The 15986-nt window shown below is 49.3% G+C and overlaps 1 protein-coding gene across 4 annotated transcripts in view; it reads left to right on the forward strand.

Moving 5' to 3' along the window:
* The window catches only part of TXNDC16 (thioredoxin domain containing 16), a 42923-nt gene extending 27258 nt beyond the window's left edge, over positions 1-15665 (forward strand). For 3 of the 4 annotated variants that reach the window (XM_075104323.1, XM_075104324.1, XM_075104325.1), the window contains exons 17-21: positions 3673-3757; positions 9316-9454; positions 10079-10239; positions 11984-12174; positions 13532-15665. In XM_075104323.1, the coding sequence (XP_074960424.1) occupies positions 3673-3757; positions 9316-9454; positions 10079-10239; positions 11984-12174; positions 13532-13815 (860 nt within the window). In that variant the 3' untranslated portion in view covers positions 13816-15665. Of the gene's footprint in view, positions 1-3672; positions 3758-9315; positions 9455-10078; positions 10244-10959; positions 11041-11983; positions 12175-13531 lie in introns of those variants that run through there. The other variant, XM_075104327.1, reaches the window with a different exon arrangement.
* Positions 15666-15986: the final 321 nt, after the last annotated feature.

A 15986-nucleotide genomic window follows, 5' to 3' on the forward strand; every position in this document is an offset into this window, starting at 1 on the left:
GAATTTTCTGATCTGTCTTAAGGTGAACATTTCAGACTATTTTTCATTGTGAAGCTCTGTTGTGCCCCTAAACTTTGGTTAAATGCAAACCAAGCTACTTTCTCACGTGGGGAGGTCCAGAGGGAATCTGCTGTGCTCAGAGGTGAGAACAAAATAAAATGTCTGGAACCAACGAGAAAACACTTGGGCTGTGTTCATCGAGCCAGTTGACAGCTAACATGCCTGCCTTCTTCTGGAGAGTCTAATTCTGTTAAATACAGCAGAAAATCTTACTGATCTCAAAAAACCTTTAGCCCGTTTCTGCCTGGTTTTCATCAGCTGACCTCCAAAATCTCCCCTCTATTCCACATATTCCACCCTCTGCAGCAGCGGAGCCTGGATTAGCCCCATGACAGGACCTTGGGCAACATGGGGATGGTGAGAGGGGTTCATGGAAGGAACCTGCCCAGATCCAGGTGGATGTGTGAGCTCAGACTCTTTTCTATATAGAAGTTAATTTCCTTCCGTGCAAACAAGAGCCTTGGAGGTTTCCAGATGGCTCTGTGCGGAGCCGGCAAGACTGCCTCTTCCCTCAGGGCACACTCAGTCTGCAGTCTGGAATGGCATCCGCAGTCTGGGGTAACTCAGCCACAGATGCCAAGGGAGATGAGCTACGTACGTGGTGCTTTCACTGCCTGTAACCTGCGGGGTGCTTGAGCGTCATGCAGAACGACCTGAGGGAGCAGAAAACTGGAGCCAGCTGTTCTGGCACCAAACCCAGGCCAGGGCCAGGGAAACCACATTGCAGCTCTTATCAGCCTGCAGACTTATCTGGAATTTCCACTTATTTTCTCACAGCAAGAATTCCTGCTCTAACCTGAACCAGCAATACACCATGTCGTAGCCATTTGTAGTTAACTGAAACTGAGCAATAAGATGTCCAGTTAAATAAAGCCCTGGATTTTTTCCAACACTTAGTGGCAGGACTATGTTAAGAAGCCCTTCAGTGGGTTGGAGCTGGAAGAGGCTTGTCGGAAAAATTGTAGTTGGAATTTATTAAAAGAAGGGAATGGTATTGCTAGGGCAATGAAAGAGCATTTTCCTGGAAACTTGGAGAGTTTATATGAGAGAAGTTTGTTTGCTGTGCAGAAACTGGAAGCATACTTGGAAGTAAGACTCTGTCCTAAACCGTGCAGCAGATGTTTAAAAATATACCTGTGTCCTGCAAAGCTCTGGTAACATTGTAGGGCTCACCAGCAGCAGTGTGAATCAATTGAAGAAGGCGTGCAAAGATGCTACAGGTGCCTCTGCAGAGCATGGTTTTCATGAGATGCCTTCTGCTAGAGGGATAAGGTGTTGTACTCAGATCCTGCCTCCGAAAACTCTGCCGGAACTGTAGACCCTTCCCGTCTGGCAGTTTTATTCCTTCTAGTTCCCAAATCCTGCAGTGAAGCTGTGCTTGTGCAATTCACGGCAGCTGTTGTGGAGGGCAGCTGGGATTCCAGCAGCTCGAGGCGTGTGCTGCAGTGCACGATCAGCCCCTGTGGGGAATTAAAACTATGCTTTCAGGGGGGATGAATTTTCTAGGAAAACAGCTTCTTTGGAAGCGCTGCGTGTCTGTAGCGGAGCTGTGGGAATTTGGTGGGTTCTTGCACAGAGCTAAGAGACCGTCGCCGTGAGCTGTTGAGAAATGAAGGCTGGTGCCTGGCTCTGGCTCTGGCACAATCCCCAAAACACGATAAAATTTGGAAGCGTGACAGGGAGGGAAGATCCCATCAGGAATGACCCTGATGACAAGAGTAAGCCTGGACTCCGCTGAAGGTTGTCCTGATTTAGGAGAGAATTCCTGCAGCCAGGGACGCTGCAGGGCAGTGCTTCAGCATGGGCTTACATCTCAAGTGAGGGTTTAAAGTTAAAAGCCTGTACAAGTGCTCTCCTGAGGAAGTTTGGATGTGAGCCTGCTCTTTCTGCATCAGGCCGTGTCCTTTAGTGCCTTACGGCACAGCGAGGGCTGATGGTCTGCCCGGTGGCTTTTTTTGCAGTCACTGGGACACAGACAATTTCACAAGGGGTTTGTTGGTGAAGTTCTCAGTGATCCTTATCAGTTGGTCCTATGGGTTGCTTTTCTTTCAACACTGATAAAACCAAGTGACCAAAGAGCTGGAAACCAACATCAAACCCATCCAATGGTGGTTTCTCAATATCACAAGATGAACCAGCCAAGCTGTGTCACCAGCTTTGTTGTCTGTGTGTTTCCTACAATGTCTGAGCCCTCAGTGAGCCAATCCTTTTAAGGATCTAAGCTTCCATTTGGAAAGGAAAATAGTATAAAGGAAAGTTTGTGGTCCCTGTGGTTCCAGGGAAACACAGTGGAAAGTACGGCTTTGAGTGTAGCTGGAAAGCAGGAGGCAGAGAACCAAAAAGTGACTGGTTGTGAGCCAGCCTCAGTCTATTGAAGTCTGAGTCACCGGTCCCAAGAGCTTGGGCTGGCCACTTGTGATATGACGGCAAATGTTATGAGGAGCACTAAATAGTGTCTGAATGAGGTCTTATTTAAATTATAAAGCAATATATACCATAGCTGTATCTGAGGTGAAACCTTAACTCTTGGGAAAACCTGACTTATCTTAAGAGTGTGATTTTTCTCTCCCCTTAAGTCAGAAGAGCTGGTTTTGTTGCTTCCAATTGCTCAATACAAAGGGGGAAGGGTGACGGTGTTGAAATCCGCCCTATTCTCACCCTACCTTTGGCAGCAGCGGTTTTGATCTCTGTTTTATAACTGTCTTTTACAAGCTCGCACACTACGGCTTGCATGTTCTCACAAAGCTTGCCTCTCCCATGGAGCCAGCTGCCTAAAAATGAGGATGTTTTGTACAGGCATTAACGAGCTCTGGAGCCAGCTTCATTTCGGGGCTTTGCTCTCAGTCTCTCAGCATGATTAGATTCGGCTGTGATGGATCAAGAGAGCCCCAACCCGGTCCTTTCCTCCTCATCCCCTGCCTGGCCTCACCATCTTGGTAAGATAGGTGATGGACTCCAGCAACCACTGCGCATGGGTTTATGCTGAGCTGCGACGGCAGAAGTGCTGCCCTCTCTTTGCAGCTGCACAAAGCGGTGGAGCATGGTGTTTCTGCAAGGCATTTAGCTTTTTGATCCTCCCTATCCTAGCTGGATGCCTCTAACAGACCCTGCCTGCTCTGAGGAACTGCATAAAACCAAAAGACACTTTGGGGAGAGGCTGGTTTATTTGCTGGGCACTTAGCGCTACTCCAGTTAAGTCATCGTCAGTCATTTCCAAAAGGTCACTGGGATTTATAAGATTTCTATTTAGATTTGTAATTGTCTCCTGTGTCTAAAACACTTACGGACTTTAAGTCCTTAAAGACATTTCATTTTCCATCAGTGCCTCTGTCATGCAGATCCTGGAAACTCAGTGCTGGTGCTAAGTGCAAATACTGTTTTCGTAATAGGAACCTTCCTTCTGATCCTTTCAGGGGCTGCCAACTCCTCCTCCCGTAGCCTGCGGCCATGAGACGCATCCATTTCTCATGGGCCTCTAACGATAGTTTTGTTCCCAACCGACAGTTTGCTGTGGGAGGATGCTATGTACACAGACAGCGATTCGGTTTCCAGGAGGAAGCTGACACTTCTCTTTCTATTGTTTATTTTTGTATCTTTGTCTTTTTTTTACAGCCAGGGAAGCTTTCGAAGAGGCAGGAAACCTCTTAAGTGGCCATGTAATGATGGGGATGTATTTTGAAGATGATGCCTTGGCTTTGTAAGTTGTTTTGCTTTTTCTTTGGTGCGAATTCAAACAGATCTGCGTTCAGTGAAAGCCAATGCCTAGAGCAAATGTCACTGGCCGTGCTGAGTGTTTAGCAGCAGCCTCGAACAGCTACGAGTGACTTAGTCCTGTAGGGAGGTTGGTCGGGGCTCAGCCAAAGGGAGATGTAGCCCTGGCTCTGCCACTGATTTGCAGCCTGTCCATGGGCAACTCGTATAGCCCTGGTGTAAATGGCAGTCATCTCCCTTCCTGCTGTTCAGGTTCACTCCAGGCATTTTCAGTTGTCCAGCTGTGCCAGCCCCCCACACATCTGCTGTGTTCCTCATACAACCAAGACCAAACTTATATGGGGGAAAAAGCAGGCTGGAAAAATTATATCCTCTAGCTAGGGTCAGTGTGTGAGGAAGGAAAAAATCTGTTCTGCCCTTCTCTTTCCATCAGGAAGGAGTAACGAATTGTTACCCGTCTTCCTCTTGCTGCAGTTCTTTCTTGTTTCCTCTCCCCTGCCCTGATGCTGCAAAAGTGCTTGCTCAGGTGGGGATGGGGAAGGGGAGCGTCAGAGGATTGCTGCAAAGCCAGGGGTGCAAATGTGAGTCTTGCTCTGATGGTTGCCCCCAGCTGCCAAGAGCAGCCAGAGAAGAGGCTGCTTGTGACTACTTGCAGGCATTCCTGGCTAGCGGTGGAGTGGGCATTGTGTCTGGGTGCTGCAGAATGGTTTGAAAGCTCTGAAATAAATGCTGTCTTTCCATGGAGCTGCTTTTCTGTGGGGACAGGCTGCCTTTCTGCAGCACTGTGAAAGGCGTTAAACCCCCTTGGTCTCATCCAGCTTCCCGGTGGGCACTCGCATCTGGCTGTGAGATGTTTACAATTGCCAAGGATGTGGAAGAACCTGCCTCTATCTTTTCAGCAGTTAAACTTCCTGTGGATCTTTTTTTCTTGAAAGATGTGCCCACCCATTTCCCTCCCCTCGGCCAGAGCAAGATATTACCACCATTTCCAGACAGAGCTTTGGGGTGGATGCACCCTCTTTCTGGAGGAAAATTGCTGGAAAAATGTGGCAGCCTTCCTCCTGCAAATATTGTGAAGGCGAAGTCAAGGCTTTCTTAGTCAGAACCTGATTGAATAAGGTCATCAGTTGTGGTCCTAACTTGTAGCCAAATTGGAGCTAATGGGATCTGAGCATGTATCAGTCCATGCACTTAACTGTGTCATTAAGACTCACTCCAGCAAGGGGCAAAGTGATTTGGATGAGACTGTGAGAGATGCTTCAGTGGCTATAAATGCAGCTAGATCCAGAGGGAATCTTCAGCTTGTCCTGGCATCTCATTTCCATCAGGAACTGGCTATCAAGGCAGAGTTAAAAATCCCCGAAGGTCCTTGGCCAGCTATGGGTTTAACAGCCAGTAATGCAACAGTGAATTATTTTCATAGAATCATAGAATCATTAAGATTGGAAAAGACCTCTAGGATCGTCAAGTCCAACCCCCAACCCAACACCCCCAGGCCTCCTAAACCATGGCCCCAAGTGCCATGTCTACATGGTTTTTGAACACCCCCAGGGATGGTGACTCCCCCACCTCTCTGGGCAGCCTGTGCCAGTGCCTGACCGCTCTGTCAGTGAAGAAATTTTTCCTAATATCTAATCTAAACCTCTCCTGATGCAACTTGAGGCCATTTCTTCTTAAGAAGAGGAGGGAGCAGAGACCAACCCCGCCCTCACTCCAGCCCCTCTCAGGCAGCTGCAGAGAGCGAGAAGGGCTCCCCTCAGCCTCCTCTTCTCCAGGCTAAACCCCCCCAGCCCCCTCAGCCGCCCCCCAGCACACTTGTGCTCCAGACCCTGCCCCAGCCCCGCTGCCCTTCTCTGGACACGCTCCAGCCCCTCAAGGCCCTTCTTGTCCCGAGGGGCCCAAACCTGAGCCCAGCATTCGAGGTGGGGCCTCCCCAGGGCCGAGCACAGGGGCCCCATCCCTGCCCGGCTCCTGCTGGCCACACCAGGGCTGACACAAGCCCGGGGGCTGGTGGCCTCCTTGGCCACCTGGGCACTGCTGGCTCATGCCCAGCCGGCTGTCAGCCAGCACCCCCAGGGCCTTCTCCGCTGGGCACTTCCCAGCCCCTCTGCCCCAGGCCTGGGGCGCTGCCTGGGGTTGGTGTGACCCAAGGGCAGGACCCGGCACTTGGCCTCGGTAAACCTCACACACTTGGCCTCAGCCCATGGATCCAGCCTGTCCCGGTCCCTCTGCAGAGCCTTCCTGCCCTCGAGCAGATCGACACTCCTGTGCAATTTGGTGTCACCTGCAAACTCACTGAGGGTGCCCTCGATTCCCTCATCCAGATCGTTGATAAAGATATCAAACAAGACTGGCCCCAACACTGAGCCCTGGGGGACCCCGCTCGTGACTGGCCACCAGCCTGGTTTAGCTCCGTCACCACAACTCTCTGGGCTTGGCCATCCAGCCAGGTTTTACCCAGCGAAGAATTCACCCATCCAAGCCATGAGCCGCCTCCTTCCGTAGGAGGTGTGGGAGACAGTGCCAAAGGCTTTGCTGAAGCCCAGGCAGACACATCCACAGCCTTTCCGTCACCCACCAGCCTGGTCACCTGGTCATAGCAGGAGATCAGGTTGGTCAGGCAGGACCTGCCTTTCATGAACCCATGCTGGCTGGGCCTGATCCCCTGGTTGTCCTGCATTTTTTTTATTAGTTTCTTACAGATGTGATGCATCTCTAGCATGTCTGATGAGACATGAGCATTTTTTGTGGTATGCATGGAGAATAAAAAAGCAAATATCTTGATAGTACATCTCTATTAACCAAACTGCACTCAAAGCACCAGCTGTGGTTGGGTCTTAGAGGTGAGGCAGTGTTAGGCTTGTTCAGTGCTGGGGTGAGAGACCACTGGGCAATGGCAGGTAGAGAAGTCACAACCAGCAGCATCAAAGTGAAAAACCTGACCCTCCCCCCTAGCTAAAAGACCTCTCCCCTAAAGATCTCAGCCCAGCTGATGGAAGGAAAAAAAGCAAAGGAAGGCAGGGTGATGTTACAAAACACGATACCAGTAGAAAAAGCCTGTGTTCTCTCAACAATGACACGTGGAAGGATACACCTCTGTCCTTCTGCTCCAGCCGCAGTTTGTGGCGTGCTCCTGTTCAGTTGGAATAGTTATTGCAGTTTATATAGACACTCATTCTGCCCAGTTTGGATTTTGGCTGTGATTTGTGGGTGAAGCTACTGTAGATGGTTGTCTTCTCAACTGTAAGTAGAAAGCAAACACTTACAGGAATTCCTTATGCAAGACCCAGGCTCACTTCCTTTCTTAAGAAAAGCTATTCTTCTACTAAATGCTCAAGGAAGAAATGTTTGTGGCTCCCAGGTCATGGCAAGCTGCGTCCCCTCTTCCCGGAGAAAAAGTTGCACAAAATACAAAAGAATGCTGTTAGAAAAACTGTTTGCTCAGCAAGCACCTGCTCATTGGTAACTAATGAAAAAAAAAAAGCATTAAGGAAGAAAAGTTTTGAATGAAGTCATTCTTTAGTTCTCAAATACTTAGATGTCATAGATTCCTGCCAAGTATTCGTTTGCAGATGTTTTTGATTTAAATGCAAGTCTCATATTACCCATTGAATGCCCCTGCTAGATAAAGAGAAAGCTGCCATAAGCAATAATACAACCACTCAGTACCAGTAAGAAGAAAAGTGACTTCAAGGTAGGCTCTAGCTATTAGATGGGGAATTTGTTGGGTTTTTGGCAGTGTAACCTCTTTAAAACCTGTGGAATTTTGAGACGTTCAAAATCCCCAAATTTAAAAATTTTTAGAGTTTTACCATTCTTAATCGATGGCAAATACAGGTTAATTTGAAAAACAATGGAGAGGAAAGTTAAGGACCTTCCTAATACATCAGAGGATCCCCAGCCATGACCAGAAGTGCAAAACTCAACTTCCTTGACTGGCGGAGCTCGGGAGTCTGGGCAGAAGGGGGAGAGCTCAGCTCAGGGCTGGATTTACGAAGATTAATTAAAAAAAACAGAGGATACTGTAAAATGAAACTGAAGTGGCTCGGATAAATCCAAGAACAGTTTAGCAACAGGATTCACAACATTTGAAGGCCTCAGGAAAGTCCAAGGTCATTCATCACTGCTGCTCTTTATCAAGACATCAGTGCAGATCTGGGGCGCCCCTTAGAAACTTGCAGTGGGTGCATTATTTCCAGACCGATAAGAGCTGTGATGGAGGAAGTGAAAGGTTTACGAATGAGCTGAGCATCATGGAAATGTGTTATCTGCAGTTCCCTCCGCTTGCTTTGTCATCGATGACCTAAAACACCAAACACTGAGATCTCCATCCTATTCAGAACTGCTAAAACAAGCACCCAAACTGAACTTGCCTGAGCAAACCATGGAGGGAAGTGCAATAGGTTGTAACATGGCATTTCTATGAGCTGCCTTTCATTAACAGTAAGTACTTTGTTCTGCAGTAGGCTGAGTCTCTGTTGCATCTTTCTCATACAGGAAATAAAAAGATGGACCAGATTACTTCTGAAAAGGGAGTAAAAAGGCTTTCCACCTCTACAACCCAAAACATCCTTACACCTCACTCACTTTCCCAGCACTTCTGGTGTCACAGCCTTTGAAAAATTGCCAGCAGCCTTTGAAAAATAACCCACAGACACCTCCAAAAGAACTGCTGGGGCAGCTGACTTCTGTCACGCCCTTCCTCTGGGCACTGACATCTGGAGCCTTCAAGACTGAAGTTCCTCAAACTTCCAGAAAATTGCTCTCCCATCTTGGTGTACCCCCTTCCCTCTCATTGCTCAGACTTCTCCTATTTTGTCTCTTTCCACCTTCTCAGCTTTTCTTTAAATACCCTTGAACCCTCTTACCAGAAGAGCATTGGGGAACAAAGGGTAAGCTGGCTTCTCCACGCAAAGCATATGTGTGCAGGCTGTGTGTGTTGCTCTAACATGGGGCTGGACTTCAGCAAAATTGCCCGTGTTCACCAAGCCAAAAATCACATCTCCTGGAGCTTGTTTTGTGTAGGTTGGTGCCCCTCGGATGGGGTCTAAGACATTCTGTTTGCCTTGGCTTGGGAGGCAGAGTAAAGCGCTGGGTGGGTATTTGCACCACCTAACCTTAGGTGTGAAAACAAAAGAGAAGTGCCAGCAAATAGTTTAGACAATGGTGTTTTGGATTTTTCCTATTATTTAGCTGCTGATCTCTTCTTCTAGAAGAAATTGCTGGGCGGCTGTGTGTATATATTTAGTGCCTGGTACGAGTTGGGTAAGTGACAAGCACTTACCCTCGTCAGAAGGGGACGAGGGAACACATCAGCCCCATTTCTCCCCATGAAATCAGGACTGTCAGGGACCAGAGAGGGGTCGATGGGGAGCATGACCCTTTCCTCCTGCAGGTGCCTGTGCCTCTAACAGCAGCCTTTCCCTCCCCTACATCCCTGCCCCCACTGTTCTCCATGAGGATGCCAGCTCTGCGTGCAGCAGATTTGGTGCGTGCCAAATCCCCCAGCCAGATCTTGGTCTTGTTACCATCCCTCTTTTTCAGATCCCGTAAATACGCAGTGTCTCCCCCAGCCCTCCTCCTTGCCAGGAGCAGAGGTCAGAGCGTGGAAGGCATCGCTTTGTCCAAAGAGAGCGTGCAGGACATGGTGCAGATCATCAGATATGAATTGCTGGACGTTTTTGTAAGTCAAACAAAAAAATAGTGTCCTTTTTCCTTTTTCCACCGAGGTCATTTGCAGAAGCACTGATCATAGCACGGATCTGTGCAAAATAAATATGTTTGTTCATTATTTCTATCATGCTGAGTTACATTTGTTTTTAAACTTTATGTCTTGGGTCAGACAGTCTGGACAGAAATCTGCTGTTTCTGTGGTTTCATGGGAGGAGACCCTGGGAGTCGATGGCCTGGCTTGTGCTCATGGTCACAGACCCACTGCTGTGGCAGTTTGGCCTCTCGCAGGGTCCGCTCTCTGCCTCTTGCACATGCCTTCCAGAGACTGGTTATAGCCATAACATGGAGCTGGGGTGAGCTGGCCTTGCTTCTGCCTTCTCTGCTCACACCCCTTCCTCTCAGAGTTCGCAGCTGCTCATACAGACTTGGCTTGCGATGAGTAGGGGTTGGGCGTAGACATCTCCAGTGTGCACCAAGATCCCAGCACCCACGCTTGTTTTTGAGCTGCTCGCATTCAACATGGACCCTACAGCCTTGCTTAGCCCTTGCACCCCTCACATGAGGACAGAAAGTCTAATTTTGTCCTACTCTCTCCTCCCCATAAACCCCAACTTCTCGTTTTGACATCTTGTAGCCAGAAATCACCGTGCAAAATCTGCCCCGCTACTTGCAACTCAGAAAGCCCTTCCTCATCTTCTTCAGCGATGGTGACCTCGGTCAAATGGAAAGCAAGGAAATGCTGAAGCTGGCAAAAGAAAGACCCCAGCAAGCATTTGTGGCTTGCTGGTTGAACTTGTAAGTGTGTAAAAACCTCTCCTCTGCTTTCTATAAGCTCACTCTTAGTATTTCAGGGCAAGAAAAAACAGTCTGCAATTACTGAAAACACTATCTAGCTTGTAATGTGCTTATTCCATCTGAAGTCATCATGAGATGGGAGGTCAAATCATTTAGCAGTGATCCAGTATGTGCATTCCAGGCAGTTGCAAAATTGTAGGACCAAGTAAAATTAATAAATATTTAATTGATTGCAGAAATAATTTTCAGTAGAGTAAAATGTTCTCAAAGCTATTGCATGGTAGCTTGACCCTGGCTCTCGTGTTATTTGTATTTTTGTCACATTTGGGAGAAAAAAGCAGATTTGCCTTCCTAGAGTGTCTTATGGTGATTTTTCCATCGGCAATTAGAGGGAAGCACGGCAGGACAATTACTGATTGTTGACTGGGAGAGGGAAGGTTTTCAGAAGAAGGGACAGCCAGAAGAAGCCCCATTAGGCAAACTTCAGAAATATTCAAGAAACAAAATGAATCCAGGAGCTAAGAAATAGAAAGTTGTAGGATAAGGGACTTTTTTTAATCCCCCCTCCCTAGTTGTGTTTTCAATTTTTAGCCTCTGTTTGTTTTGCCCAAGCCTAGAGACACCTCACTGTCTTAATCATAACGTGCTTTGAACTCTGGGAAGCGCCTCGCAGTGTGGGCTGAAGTTTAGCTAATGGGGAACGCACATGTTTTCATAAAGAAGACTATCTGTTTGCCAGTAATGCATAAGAAACGAGAGCCCCTGGAACTTCCCCACCTACACATCTGCCTTTGTTCTCCCTTCCTGAGAAAGAAAGAGCTGTCCTTTGACAGAGCACAAAGGTATTGCCACAAAAAAGGGCAGAATATGGCCCTTGGCTCAGAAAAAGTAGCAGTCCTAGAAAGAGGACCTCATTCCCATGGCGAGAGCCAGCTCAGACCTCAAGCATCACACTCAGCCTGAAAATAGTGCCAGAAGGACTCAGCATCTTTGAGTGCTTGCTGTCCCTCCATCTCAACATCCTCTTTTGGCTTTCTGTGTCTCTTGGGGAAGCTGCCCTTCCAGCTCCCTGGGCTGTGGGGAGCCACCTAGCAGCTACCGAGGGGCTGGCCCACCTGAGCACAGCCCTCTGCATAAGCACCTGCCTTTCCATCCCCTGCAGACTTGCTGCAGCTGTGGGGCGGTGGCAGCAGATGGGCTGGAAGGAGCTGGTAGCTCTCCCTGCAAACAGGGGTAACCACGGTGGGCTGCAGGATCTGTCCCTCTCCTGTCTTACCTATTCTTAAAAACTTACAGTGGAGAACATTTCACACCCTCCTACAGAGTTTGTCCCAGCTCCTCCTGCTCGAGGATTTCTTTACACATCTAGTCTGCTGTCTGCTCCCTCTCCATTGGACCCTAATGCCCTGCTTAAGGCATTGAACTTGTAAGTAATGCGGTGGGCTTCTACAGCTGTCCCATAGGCAAAACTGTGTGCTTTGCTGGTGACAAAGTTGAATCTTGTCTTTCCAACAGAATCACAGAATCATAGGATCATTAAGGTTGGAAAAGACCTCTAGGATCATCAAGTCCAACCCCCAACCCAACACCCCCAGGCCTCCTAGACCATGTCCCCAAGTGCCATGTCTACAGGGAAGCCAGGGATGGTGACTCCCCCACCTCTCTGGGCAGCCTGTGCCAATGCCTGACCACTCTGTCAGTGAAGAAATTGTTCCTAATATCCAATATAAACCTCCCCTGACAGGAAGAAGACTCCAGTAGGACGCGGTGTTCTGAAGGCGTACTTTGCCACCATGCCTTCGCTGCCTGTTCTCATCTGGGTGAACCTTCATGCCGGGGGTCACGTATTCAAGTTCCCATCAGAGCTGTCCATCACTGAAATGAACATCTTGTCTTGGCTAGAGAAGCTAAAAGCAGGACTGGAGATTCCCAGCAGTAAGTGGACACATATTTCTAATGTTCCTAAGCGCACACTGTTAGCTCCAGTCTGTTTATGAGAAGATGCTACATGCAATAAATTGTCTGTCCTGGAATTTAATGATGGAAAAACTAGCTATGCTCGTTTGAGCTGGAGAAGTACAAATAGTCCGGCCAGAAGAGAATACCTGCACTCACGAGTTTGCTTCGGGACTGTTTAATGTTCAGAACCAAGCACAGATAGTTCTGAATCGATATCTCTTCCCCGCAGTAATCCCCAAACCTGGCTGTGCTCTCCTGTTCCTGCAAACAGACCTTCTGAAACACAGCTTGCTAATAAAAAGTCTCCTGGCTCCCAGTTGTCAGCAGAAGAAATAGCTGCCCTTTAGGTGCCTTCCAGCATTTTTCGGATGGGAGAGAATAAGGAAGCTGGTGCTTTGCTGCGATCTTTGGAACATAAAGGGTTGGCTTGTACCACGAAGCTTTTCACTGCATCCCTCCTGCCGTGATCATCCCTCTGAAGCTTTGGAGGAAGGCAGCAGGGATGCACCTTCCTCGTTCGTTATGCGTAGCCAGAGGGTGCCGCAGGGATCTTGGGAATTGCCAGCTGCCAGCCTGCGCCAGGCTCCAGAAGGGCAATGGGGTTGGGTCCACTTGATCCTTCTGAATTTTAAAATGAGCCTTTCAAAGCAAGTCTATCCAAAAGCGTGGTGGGGTAGGTTGTGTAGGCTCTCACTGGAGCTGAAGACACCATTTCTGACCCAGTAATCACTGGGAGAACCCCGTGAGCCAGCCGTCCTCCCACACCTCTTTCCATCACCACTGCTAAAGGTACCGCGCTGTCATTTGGGTCTCTGGATAAGGATCTCAGTTTTCAGGGGTGTCAGAAGGGTGAGCTGATGGCTGAGCACCTTACTGCATGGCCACGGGCTGAGCCAGCCGTCAACAGCCTCCTTCCCCAAGCTTTTAAGTACTATGAACTGTGTGATCAGTCTTAAAAGCATAAATTAAAGAGCTTCCTCCCCGTGTAGAGAGCAGTCTCCCCTCACTCCTAATGGTGTGTCAGTAATGCGCAGTCATTGACACAGATATCTGAGACCTGAATGAAACATCCACCCACTGGTAAACAGATACCCCATGTGACCTTTGCAGCGTGACCTTTGCCTTTGGGAAGTGGAGCCTTGGCCAGCTTTGGTAAATATTAATGCACATTTGGCTGGTTTAATTTGGCTGGCATTATTAGTTTTGGAGGAAAGAGGGTGATCTTTATGAAAAGATCTTTAAAAAAGTCATGATTGCTTTGAAAGGGAATTGTCTGTGGAGTGGGACTGCATAACTCTTAAGTTATTAACATGGGACTGTGTTCGATTCTCAGGTACCTTGTCTGAGGAAGACTGGAAACCACCTCTCCCTGCTTATGACTTCCTCCAGATGATGGAGATGGCCGTGCCGGAGCCCCCCCTCCGCACATCCCACCGCCACAGGGACGTGCCACAGCAGCACCCACCCGAAAGCTCAGGAGGGGACACTGGTGTCCAGGAGGAGCCGCCCCAGGACAGCAAGGCAGAGAAAGTCGGGTCCCCTGGGAGGGACCTGCGGGGGACAGCCCCGAGGCTGGCGGCGAGGGAGAAGCAGGGCAAGAGACACAGCGAGCTCTGAGGGCTGGGCATCCCCCTGCCCGGGGCAGTTAAAGATGTGGAATGGTGGCCAGAAAACCCTCTCACTTTCCCAGCCCTCCATGAGCCTTTACACCAAGGAGAGAGGTGCTTTTAGCTGTAAATTAATGGTAAAGGGATAAACCAGCCCCTAAGTCTCAGTGCAAGTTCCCTGCTGCAGTGTGTAGGTCGTTCTGCAGTGACTGTGGTTTCTGATGCCAGAAATGTGTCTGTACCCCCCGCACCTTGGCACTCCCATTGTTGGGATTGCATTTCACAGCAGGCGGTGAGAGCAGATCTGCAGGGAGGTTGCTGCGAGGGACCTCAGCCCGCCCCGTAGCTGGAGGAGAGATGGGGTGAGCTCACCACATGGTGGAGGCTCGCCCGCGTGACAAACTATGCTGGAAAAGTCGAATCAGCACAGCCCTGCTCTGTGGTTTCTGTATGTCTCACATAGGTGCTTCAGTTGACCCCAACCAGGAAGGGGTGAGTGATTCCAGGATAAACTGCACATTTCCCTGCCCACCCCCCACTGCAGTAGCGGCTCTACTGATGGGTGTCAGCAAGATCTGCTCTCAAAAAGCAATTACATCTGCACTGTAACCATGTGGAGCTGGGAGGGCAAGCGTGCCACCCACACCAGGGCTGCTTAAACTGGCACCCGCTTGCGTTTACACTTGACTTCTGAACTGAATTCATGAGCATGTTCATCTTTGGGGGTAACAGGAGTATTTGGTTAAAGCCGTTTTACTACAAAGGCCAGAGCTCAGGTCATCACAACAGTTGTGAAGAGCCGGGACAAAACACTGCCAGTAAATCCCGAGGGCAGGCAGGCTGGGAGGTGGTTTTGCTCAATGCAGGCATTTTCGTGGTTACAAGCCCAGGGGGGAGTTACTTGCAGCCTTGATTTTTGTTTGCTCCAGTGACAGCAGCAAGATTGGTGCTTTCTGAGCTGGGGACGGTACGGGGAGTGAGGTCTGCAGAAAGACCGGTGCATCGGAAACGGGGGGAAGGAGGTGAAGGACAAGGCTGGCAGTGCTGGGGACAGGCTATGCCTATGTGGGATGGAGCTGCTTCACATCTGTATCTCGATGGGGAGACACGGGGCCTGGGGAAGTGGCTTTCCAGCCTGCTCATCTCCTAGGGACAACAAAAGGTCTGTCGTTCCTTGCTGGAGGAGCTGAGCCTGCAGAACAGCGTGGGCTGTGGGCTGGGGAGAGGCGTGTGTTTGGAGGGAAGCTTTGTCTAATCCCACGTATGCCATGATGATCTTCCCACCCCCCTTCAATAAGGGGGTCTTATTGACCATCTGCTCCTTTCCATAGCACCACTGAGATGTGCCAGGAGGGCCAGATCCTCCTCCTCACATCTCTGAAGTTACTGGGGAGGGGAAGAAGGATGGTAAGAAACCACTGAGAGCATTGTGAAGTCTGTATTTCTCATCCTGCAAGCAGCCCACATGGTTGGGAGTTTTTTGAAATGCCCAGAAATAGACCATTAGTCCTGGGCTCTCCTTGAAGCCCTTAATTGAAACAGACTATTTTTGGACTTAATGACAGGCTTAGAGCCAAAATGTATGTATTTAAAGTAATAAATTGTAGCATGCAGATCAGAGCCTGCCGCGCAGCTGAATATTCCCAAGGGAAGGAGTAGGTCAGGGCGCGAACAGATCCCCCGTGAGTTCCCGTCATTCCTCTGCTGTATAAGGTTACACTGCGCTCTACGAGCTGTACATCAGTCGTTTCTCGTCCTGTCCCCAATGACACCACTGCTGCATCACTCTCCCACTTGGTGCAGGTGAAGTGCGATATTTGGGCTTCTCACTGATGTCTTAAATAAATTCTATCTCAAGGACAGTCAATCTGCATCTCTCTTGGGCGCAGCACGGTGAGCGGAGGGGCTGGTGTCCTGGGCTGGGGTGGCTGCATCCCTACGGGAATGCTCCGCCAGCCTGCCAAGCCCTGCAGCAGAAGGATCCCTTCCTTCAGCAGCGTTTGTGCAACACAAGAAGCATTCCCACATCCCTGCTCTTGGCCGTGCGTCCTTTTTCAATCACATCCTCCGCTTGTGCAGCATCGGGGCAGGAGCTTGTCACTAGGGGTCAGTGGCACATCTTGGTTATGGCTGCAAAAATTGCTGCCTCTCTCGGTGCTGCTTAATGGAGGTTGGAGCCTT

The sequence above is a fragment of the Phalacrocorax aristotelis genome, chromosome 9, assembly GCF_949628215.1.
Source record: "Phalacrocorax aristotelis chromosome 9, bGulAri2.1, whole genome shotgun sequence".
NCBI lineage: Eukaryota > Metazoa > Chordata > Aves > Suliformes > Phalacrocoracidae > Phalacrocorax > Phalacrocorax aristotelis.